This window comes from Astatotilapia calliptera, chromosome 3, assembly GCF_900246225.1.
Source record: "Astatotilapia calliptera chromosome 3, fAstCal1.2, whole genome shotgun sequence".
NCBI lineage: Eukaryota > Metazoa > Chordata > Actinopteri > Cichliformes > Cichlidae > Astatotilapia > Astatotilapia calliptera.
The window spans coordinates 15,922,531-15,933,658 of NC_039304.1; the positions used below are offsets into that span (position 1 = coordinate 15,922,531).

Consider the following 11,128-nt stretch of genomic DNA (forward strand, 5'->3'; position numbering starts at 1 on the left):
ACTCTCACACTCCGCCTCCGTGATCTCCTCAAAACTGCTGCCACACACACACACACACACACACACACACACACACACACACACACACACACACACACACACACACGGCGCTCCACAAATTAAATCCTGTCCGACTCTTGATCACACTTTCTTTTTCTTTTTTTCATTTCATCTCAAACGGCCTGGCTGACTGTCTCTTCCCTTAACGGCCATAAACAACCTTTAGGACTCTGCAGCGGGGAAATAGTTGATGGTGATGAGTGCAGCAATACTGACCTCCAGTGAGTTGAGGTTTATTAAAGAGAAGAGGAAGTTTTTCAGGTTTTATAGACACTTAAAACTCAACCAGCACGTCAATATACAGAGTTCTCTCTCGCTCTCTTATCGACTTATACATTTTCAGATGTTATTAATACTATTTACATTAATATTTTTGCATCGGTTTGAGATCATGTGGACACAGCCTTATCACATTCCCACAATATGAAAATAATGTGTGCCGGGGGCGGGGCGGCAGTGGGTGAGTTTTATGAGAACAACACTTGGGGCATCATTAAGAGCGAGAGCGCACCATGCTGAAGGAAGGGGAGCTGCGGCTGGATGTCATTCAACTCCTGACGAACAGGAGCCGTGACAAAACTATACCAGGGGTGTCTTTCCAATTCAAGCAAGTTGTCTTGAGACACACCCGATCAACATGCAGTAAGAGCCTCCAGAGACTTCGTTAACTGGGATTTTATTTTATTTTTTGCGTGCGCCCGTATCCATGTCGTCAGATTTGTAAATTAACCACGGAGGAACGCGTTTCTGATGGACTCTAATGACAGGAGCATTAGAGATCTGAAAAGAACTGACAAAATCCAACCAGGATATACACACACACGCAAATATATGTAACAATGGATTCGTTCAACGCCAGCGGAATGGATGCGTTCACGGTGATCCATTTAAATTCCTCCTGGACGCTGGACAGTGGATATTCTTTAGCAGCGATAGCTGGCATCGCCGCTCTCGTAAGTTTTCTCATTCTTTTTACCGTTGTTGGAAATATTCTTGTGGTTATCGCTGTGTTAACGAGCCGGGCACTGAAAGCCCCCCAAAACCTTTTCCTGGTGTCTCTGGCCACAGCGGACATCCTGGTCGCCACTCTCGTGATGCCGTTTTCTTTGGCAAATGAACTCATGGGTTACTGGTATTTTGGAAAAGTTTGGTGCGGTATTTATCTGGCTCTGGATGTTTTGTTTTGTACTTCATCTATTGTGCATCTGTGCGCAATAAGCCTGGACCGATACTGGTCCGTTACGCAGGCTGTAGAGTACAACCTGAAGCGGACTCCTAAACGCGTCAAGTGCATTATCCTGATCGTGTGGCTTATATCTGCGTTTATCTCCTCTCCGCCGCTCATATCTATCGACAGCAACAGTGAGATCAGCTCTCAGCCTCAGTGCGAGCTGAATGATGACACTTGGTACATCCTCTCCTCCAGCATCGCGTCCTTCTTCGCTCCCTGCTTAATCATGATCCTGGTCTATATCAGAATATACCAGGTGGCCAAAACCAGAACCAGAAGCATGTCGGGAAAAAAACCCGGGCCAGATGGCGTTACACAAACTGAGAATGGACTGAGCAAAGCCACCTCCCCTTTCCACGGCGAGAGGGAGAACGGTCACTGTCAGTGCCCGCCTACGCCCAGCCAACGCACCGTCACCGTCGGGCAACAGACTGAGGAGCCTGACATGGAGGAGAGCTCCTCGTCAGAGGGCAAAGGTCACAAGCCCCAGCTGCAGGAGTCCCAGAGAGCAAAGAGGATCAGCAACAAGAAAAGCTCGCTCTCCAAGCAATCCACTCGCATCTCCAGGGTCAGTAACAAGTCCATGGATCTGTTCACCTCCAGGAGGAAACGCCGTAAGAGCTCCCTAGCCAGGAAGAAGATCTCCCAAGCCAGGGAGAAGAGATTCACATTTGTCCTGGCTGTTGTCATGGGAGTGTTTGTTGTTTGCTGGTTTCCCTTTTTCTTTAGCTACAGCCTGTATGGTGTGTGCAGGGAACCCTGTAGGATTCCCGACCCCCTCTTTAAATTCTTCTTCTGGATTGGCTATTGCAACAGCTCCCTCAACCCTGCCATTTACACCATCTTCAACCGGGACTTCAGACATGCCTTCCACAAGATTCTCTGCAAGTCCTGGAAAAAGTCCTTTTAGCTGTGAAGCAGAGCTGCTGCATCACTGTGACAATCTTACATGAAATATCAAATTGAATTTATAAAAAACACAGGAAAAAAAGGGAAATCTGTTGTGTTTGTTATGCCTCACTTCTGTCTCATTGTCCTGCTTTTCCAGTCATGACAGCGTGCACCCTTCAAGGAGTCCCCTCAAGCTTCAGCATAGATGTTTTCATTACAGACTTCTCACAGGCTTTCCCAGTTTGATTAATGTGCACCACATTTCTCTTATTCTCTATGAACTGTGCTGTAATTCTGTATTAAAGGACCGATATTGATAAAGCCCCCTGTACATCCACAAAAGATGCACACACGGGTGATTTATGTGCCAGGACAAACCCCCAGTTCAGCTCAGTTTTTTCCATTCCATTAAACTTTTCTATTTTTTGAACACTAAGATCATTCTTCATCACAGATTTTGTCTTGGGTAATTAGATTTAACCTATTAATATTATTTTACACATTATTGAAAATATAAAAATATGCAGCCTACAAGCACAAAATGTCATAAAACCAGATCGTTGACAAGACAGAGTCTTAGTGTGGCATTTTGAGAAATATGCTCAATGGACTTTCCAACAGTCGGTTCAATTCAAATTTATTTATATAGCACCAAATCTCAACAGTCACCTCAAGGAGCTTTATACTGTAGAGTAAGGATCCCAGAATATTAGAAAGAAAACCCCAACAATGAAAATTTGATGACAGTAGAAAGGAAAAACTCCCTTTTCACAGGAAGAAACCTCGGGCAGAACCAGGGTCAGGCAGATATCTTCAGAAACTGGTTAGCAGTGAGGAAAGAGAAAAGTTAATGCTCTTTTTAATGGACAACATAAGAGAAGATAAGAAGAAAAGATGTCTGTAAATATGTAGCATGTTTGTTCATAAGCACTACCTTGACACAGAAATGTAACAAATTCTCACTGAAAGTAGCGCATTATATAAGTTTTGTTAGTTAGTAAAAAAGAAGGCTTTCTATTTGCTGGTCTTCAATGCACATAACAAGTGGAAAATAGAGAAAGTTAGTATTGCCATAAAACTGCCCCCCATCATTAAAAAGATATATGTGTTTGATTTAGATATAGCAAGTGTAGCTAAGCTTAGCTAAGCTGATACAATGTAACTACTGCAGAGAAATTAAAGTGATACTGATCTTCTCATCCAAGCCAGCAACAAGTCAAAGAATATTTCTCAAAATGTCAAACTATTCTTTAAAATGTTATTTAAAAAACAAAACAAAAGAAAAACAAAACTGTTAGTGTTAATGCCTGTGTGGTCAGTGCTGCACTTAATCTGTAAAGAAAAAGAAAAAGAAAAAAAAACAAAACAGTAGCACAAAACAGTTCATCCCCACTGTGCCTGAAACTTTCTGGCTCCCTGAAATGATGAAGCCTTTTGGAGGCTGCCCACCTGGCCCAGGTTAAGAATCCTCATACACTCATGCACCTGTGGTTTCCAACCTTGTTTCATCGCCCTGCAAACATCGCCCTTCTGCTTATATGTTTGTTTTGAAGTGAAACCAAAACAAGTCTCCTTTCTTATCTGCCTTTTTAAAGGACATATTTACTGTTTTAAGGCAATGAGGGCTACCGTGGAAAAGTCTGAAGTGATATTTATGTACAAACATGTTTGAATCTTTGACCTTTTTGAGAAAGGCAAGCAGGTTGGACGCCATTAGCTTAAATTCAACTATTTGGTTTGTTTGTCTGTTCAGCTTCCTTGATGCTGTTAGCCGTGTTTTCTTTGACAGTTTTTGAACATCGCTGCTGAAAACAGACTCTAAACTGAACTCTTTTTGTGTCACTGTAGGGTCTTTACCTCACAATACAAAGCGCTGTGAGCCAACTGTTGTTGTGATTTTGCGCTATTCTGGGTTTGGTTGTCATCATGATAATTCACAAGTCACACTGAGATATATTAAAGGACAACAGCAGGATAAATCACGGCAGATTACAGATGACTGGGTTTGACATTAAAAAATGGTTCCATGCAAAAGGGTAATTATTTTCACAGCAGCCCTAAATGACTGAGCATTTCAGATTCAATGCATTCATTCTGCATTTATTTTCCAAGAAACTACCTCTGTTTATTTGCTGCTGATTTTGGAGTGACATCTTGCAAAGTGCATATTTTCCTCTGCTTAAGCTGTCTGATGTTGTGCAAAAATAAAAGATGACGAAGTCACCTGGTGTTGTGATTTTGCAACACGGAGTCTCATTAATGGTCAAAAACATGGGGAGAAACAGTTAAGAAGCTATCACGAAATGATAAATGTTATTGCGTTTTTTTTAATATATATAAATATTTATATTCTAATCAGATGACCACTTTTGGATTAAACTTACTGACAACATCACAATAGTAAATCATGATAGTCATTCTATCTATAAATGCATCCTTTGATCAGATTCAAATTCAGCAAAAGTTGATCCATCCGAGAAGTTTAATTTCCATCCGACAAAGAAAATCCCCATTTATGCAAAGCCGGCGAGATCCAGGGTTTTGTTTGACTGTGTTGTACAGCATTCGTGTAAACAGACTCCTAATTAGGTGGAACAGTTGCACGATCCAGAACAAATTGGTGACTCCAAAACTGCTCATTATCATTATTTACCCAGAGAATTTAGCCCCAACGTGTTCAATCAAACTTCTGCAAATCCACATATCGTTCAGCAGCTTGAAATCCCTGAACATGGCAACGGGTGGGTGTCATAAAAAGTGTTCAGTCCCTCTGATGGACTGAGGCCATGTTCATTTCAGCGTGTTGGTGACCTTTCTGCACAATAGGTTTGATGTTGGTTCTGGCAGTGTCATAATCTAATACTCCCCAAAGACCCTGTGGGCAAGACTGAGGTGAAACTGAATTCTCCACACACCAAAGTCCTGTTTTCCTGCTGCTTTTGTGCCGTGGCTGAGTGTGCACAGCCAAAAGCCATTTGTAAAGGGTTACGAGCCCATCTGCTGTTTGCAGTCACGAGAGATTTATGTCCGAAAAAACACAACAAGAAAGCAGTTTCCCAGCCTGTATAATTGTTTCAATACAGAGGATACGCAAGGAGGTGCAGAGTGGTTGATGAAAGACAGCAGTCAAATATATCACCAGATGGACGTACTGGTGCCAAGCAAAAAAAGGAAGTCTTTTTTGCATTAATGCCACCATAGCAGGAGTACAGGCAATATCTGACTAAACTGCTCTTGTAGCAAAGACACCCTTTTTATTACTTTTGAAAAAGGCTGCGAGTGGGTTTACAGAACTTTTTCTTCATATTTCTACCAAATCTTAAGAAAGTGAGTGAACAAATATATAAAAAGCTGATCTAAAATATCAGGTTTATGAATAAGTAGTGCAATAAACTGAGAAGCATAGCTGTGAACTTCACCAATAGCTGTGTGAAGTGATGCAAGAAATTAACGAACAAGCCATATTTAATCTGTTGATGTCCAGCTGACATGATCATTGACTGGACTGTTTGTAATTACCAGGAATCTTTTACCTTCCTCCAAACTGTATTTAAGTGGGATGGGGAAGCCAAAGCAAGTTTCTTTATATGAATTATGAAGAAATATTTGAATTTGTTACATAGAAAAGGAAAGTTTTATGCAAATAATAAATGGAACATTATGTATCACCCATTATCTAGGGTTGGGACACAAACGGTAGAGTATTCAGCTTTTGTGGGATATGATATGCATATCATTTACATAATATGTTTAGTCGAAAGACAAGAATGGACAAAGGAGCAAACCTCTGTGAGGACCTGCAATGGCACCATGCTAATCTTTTTTTTTTTTTTTTAATATAAAACGTAGTTAGTGGGTTTCCTCATAAAGAACTCCATTGGTGTTGTTCTGTCTGTGTTTTATGGGTTTGGTAAGTACACTGCTTTCCTACCTAAGATAAATAAAATGTGTCCTCAAGAGTCAAGAGCAAAGTGGCTTAATGGGGTGTGTGATTGATTTTAGTGATTTATTGTTGCTTTAGAAGTCAACAGTTAAAAAGAAACTGATTTGTGAAAGGAAAATGTGATTTGTTTCTTCTGTGGTTTGTAATTTGTATGAAGGTTTAGGTATCTCAAACATGTTAAACTGCATTTTAAATACATTTTATGGTTACATTGTGAGAAAATAATCAGCAGAACACAAAGCAACTGAACCGATTCTACAATGAACCCGTCAGATTGAACAGTGCTCACATGTCTTTAATAGCCGGTCCCATTTACAACCAAAAATAACAACCAGCAGACAAACATCAACATTAGCAATCAATTGGAGTTTATATTCTGGCCACATAATGAATGTAAGTCCAATATTCATCCTCCTGAGGGAAACATCTCAGCCTTTAGCTGAAGGTCGTTCCATTATGCTCACCAGATAGTCAATAGACATTGGCTGCTTGGTGTTTTGTAGGTAGTTTACAGTCATTTTTATCATAGTATTAAAAGGGAAACAGTAAGGCTGGCGTTCATGGTGGGAAAGAAGCAGACAGTAAAGCTGTGGGTCATAAAATCAAAACAAGGAGCTAAAAGACACTAAAACGCTTATAAGAAGTGACGGGAAATACAGAGTTATGAGGTACTTTTGTCAGAGTTTCTCAGAGTTTGTCATGAAAAGCAACAACCTTCATATTGGTCCACAGTGAAGAAAACCAAATTAGTCCTGTGACTCATTTTTTTAAAAGTCTTTTTAGATGCATACCCAAGCCTGCTGATATATTTTTGCTTTCAATAAATCTGCTTCCCATTGTTTCCACTCAGTAACTACACCTCCACAGACGCACTGTCAAAACTGTGAGGTTCTGAAAAAGCTCCTTTCTAAAGGAGATACTCACTCTGTAGAGAATAATGCAAAGATTCTATGTGGTGAAATAATGACATTTGTCTTTATTATTATTAGATTATGTATTTCCGTTTGCCAAGACATGCATATTTTAAACTTTAAAATATAAAGGATCCTGGCACTGCTTTATATGCACAGTACTGCATCTGTGGTAGATATGAAAACGAGTTCATCTGGTGGATGTTAGGATCGGCAGATGTCTCATCTCTCTTGGCTGTAGCGGACAGTTTTGCGGTACTTAGTTTGTACCAGATTTTGTTCAAATTTCCGTTTTATGGCTCCATAAAAGTGAAAAGTGAATTAAAAAAAGACAGCTACAGACTTAAATAAGATGAAAAAGATAGATGCCAAACACGTGACATACAGATAAATATTTATTTCAGATCAATGTACATTTTTTTTTTGTGAACTCCGTTTCTCCTTTTTTCCTTGTTAATATTCTCCATCTTGTAATCGAGCTTCTGAGCGAGAGTTTTGAGTGTTACAGCATCTTTACTCAGTCAGATGTCAGCATCCAGTGTTGTGTGGAAACTACAAAGACATTAAATTTAAATTTTACAGCTGACAGCTCACACAAAAATCCATAAACCCAAGAATGTGGACACGCATTTGTTAGCGCTTTAACAAATACCGCATAATGCAAGATGTGAAAAGACTACAGCCATGAAAATACATTTTAAACACATGAAGATATCTACTCTGAGCGATTAGCATATCGAGTGGTTTTCGGCTGATTTATGGGTACATTTGCTGAGAAAGAGACTTAAGATAAAGCAGACAGGGTTTCTCGTGTCATCTTTAAACCTGGCAAATTTTGTGGAAGATGAAAGGCCTCAGTCTTGTGGATATGATGTCGCCACACCTGACCGGCTTCAATTTTCTGCCAGACATCAGACCCCAGCAGTGAGAAAACATGGGCAGGCTATCACGAGATTGCAAGAGCACACCTTTCCCAAAACCCTTTTTGGTGACTGAAAAAGAAAAAAGGAAAAAAGGAAACCCGTTTCATCAAAATTTATGTTTACCTTTGAAAAAAAGTTTCCTACTTTCTGACTCTCTGAACAGCAAATGCATAAATGCTCAGTTCACTTAAGAATCTCTCGGCAGCTGCAAAAACTGAAGACACGTCTCACAATCTTCTAATAAGTCTTTACACCGTCGCTATTTAGTGTTTACCACGCACTGACTCCTCCGTGAGATTTATAAGATGCTGCATAATACAGTGTTTGACGTTAGATTATTATTTGATGTAAGACGGTGGGGTTTGCTTACCAGCAGCAGAACGTTCGGAACTTAAATCCACATTTCAGTGTGATGAATTAGCCTGTTTCATTATGGCCAATAATGCATCACATTGCAGCTGTCATATATAATGATGGAGAACACCTCAGACGGCGTTCACTAACTCCCTCACAGCTGAGCTCACAATTCGCTGCCTGCACAGAAAGCTGTCCTGTCAAACAGCTCTGATATGTAAATGACTCAGCTGGAAACAGACTCGACTGATTTTCTGTTCAGTGGAAATTATTGTTTGAGGCTTTAAATGACAAACCTCTCCAAGAATCTAATACCTCAGCTGTGCATTGCACTTTAAATAATTACAGCTAAGGATGAACACAGAGCCAGTGCTTTTAATATTCTGACAACTGGAACCAAAAACCCTGTTTTTTCCTTACCTTATGAACACTTCATTTCCAGTTTTCTCTACATTTACTGTGTTGATGACTCCTGTTCGTTTGGAACAACAGGGCCCCTGAGGAAGGTGCTTTAAACACACCTTAAGTTACTTTTGGCTTTTTGTTTACGCCTGTAAGCTCGTCCAGCCTCAGGGAAGGGAGTGAAAACAAACAACATGGCTGACACTGACTCTTTTGCATCTGTGAGTTTAGTACCAAAGCAGTTATAGCTGTGGCAGTAGTTATAACAGAGTGGCAAAACAGGTTCAAAAGGAAAAATTATTTACATGATTATGGGTGTTGTGCTGTGTACTGTAAAACTATGTTCACAAACTCCACATAGAAAGCAATACCATCCTGTAAATGTATTGCCCTTCTCTCTGCTGATTGATATGACATGAGTTATAGCTTAGGGAGCATGGATAAGGTTAGGGTTAGGTGCTAGGAGTTTAGCTCTACAGCAGTAACAAAATGAATACAAATTAAGAGGCAATGGCACGACTCGGCAGGATCTATACTGGTTTTCTATCATATGTGCTATAAAACCAGTTTTGGAATACATCAGTAAATACAAATGGAGCAGTTCAGCTATAGTCTTTGGATAACCAGCGTGTTCACTTATTGTTTTTGAAAGCAGATCTGGATTGCGAACTTTTTACAGTGAAACTTATAAAAGTTTCAATATTTAGCACTTATTCCAGATCTTATACCTTCTCTGGCTGAAGTTTTGGCCCACTGCGGGCAGTAAAAACAAGACAATGAAAAACGCATATCGCTTGACAAACATGGCAGTAACTTTATCTCCCAGGTCAAACCTAGCCTGGTATGTCTGCAAAAACTCAAAAACTACCCCACTGGATGCTTAAAGGTGTTGTTGACAATATTTCAATGTCGGCCAGTCAGACTGTCTCTTACAAAGTGTGGCAGCGAGAGAGAAACAGCGATGACACACACCCACACACGATGGTGGTGGTGGTGACTGAGAGCTCTGAAGCTTCAAGATTACAAGGGAAATCCCAACTACGCCGATCTGGGAATTTCCCCCAGGAAATATCCCATTCACAACTGTACCAATCACCAAAAAGGCATTCAGGACCTTTATTCCTGAAGACAAAGATGTAGTTCAAGTCATAAAGGATTGAAGATTGGTTAATATTACCAAAGCCTGCTTACATTTACATTCATCTAAATGTAAATTGCATCTGATGAGATGGATTAGATGGATGTTGTATTTCTCTGGATCATTAGAATCAGTGCGGCTTGCTCCTGATCTCAACTTTGATTGGAACAGTTCAGTGTGTGCTCAGTTAGATCAGCAGGATGAGTACTGGCCTAAAGTTGTTTGACTCACATTTGTGTTATGTGGTTTTGTTAATATAGAATAATATTAAATAATTCTTTGACCCCAGGTTTCTGCTGCTAGAAAGTCTAAAAAGCACATCCAGGCAACGTTTGAGAAGAATACCTGCTGACCCTGAACTTACGCCTCTGATGTTTTATGCACTTTTATTCAGTTTTAAAAATTATATAAATTTTTAATTTACTTTAATTTTGGAACTACTTTTCAACCAAGGCTAGCAGTCCAAGTGTCAGAGCCATCAGCCAATAGTTATTCAATGTTGAAATGTGTGTCATGCTTAACTGCAATCAATGCCCAAAGACTAGACTCAGAGAACTGATCAGTTTGACAATGATTATTGAGAAGGAGGACTGAGCAATCAGAGAACTGGGAAGTGGCTCAGGAGGGAGTTTTCACTACTGAAGCATGGCTGGAGTTTCTGTCGAAGAGGCGAGCAGGTGTTAACAGCAGCCAAGATGAGACAGGTAAGATCCTGCAAAGTTTGTAATATGACTCTGAGGCAGTAGTTGTTGTTTCCAACCAGGAAACAAAGGATTCGGTGGAGAGGCAGGTGAGCTGCAGGTAAGTCTTTGGTTTTATAGTTGCAGTGGCTAATGATTGTTTGGTTCAGAGAAGTTAAAGTTGTTATGCTTTTTAAGCTCCTCTGGTTAATCCGGGTCAGTATATTTGAAAGTTTCACACAACCAGAGAACAAATGAAAGCTTGATGAACCACACAAGAATTTAATAAGTCACAAAGCCTATTTACCACTATGATTGAGACAATAACCTGCCAGAGAGTAGCAGCATCAGCTGATCCTTAAACATCATGAGCTGTTTAGCCAGTGAACAGCAGGTGTGGGAGAGAAAGAGAAAAGCCAACTGTGAGGAAGAGCTGGCCCATATCTGAGAGCAAGAGCGAAAGGAGACAAAAACAGAGACCGAGAGAGGGAGAAGACAGAAAACATCAAAACAAAATAATCCCGTCCAGACCATAAAACGTTTGTTAGATATCCTTGTAGCTTATAAAGTAAAACTGGCACTTTGGGGGAATTTG

At 40.2% G+C, this 11,128-nt stretch overlaps 1 protein-coding gene across 1 annotated transcript; it reads left to right on the top strand.

Moving 5' to 3' along the window:
• The first annotated feature begins 568 nt into the window (after nt 1–568).
• Nucleotides 569–4,466, top strand: LOC113012298 (alpha-2 adrenergic receptor). Its single transcript, XM_026152403.1, has one exon. The coding sequence runs from the start codon at nt 900–902 to the stop codon at nt 2,199–2,201; it is 1,302 nt and encodes a 433-aa protein (XP_026008188.1). The 5' UTR covers nt 569–899; the 3' UTR covers nt 2,202–4,466.
• The last annotated feature ends 6,662 nt before the right edge of the window (nt 4,467–11,128 follow it).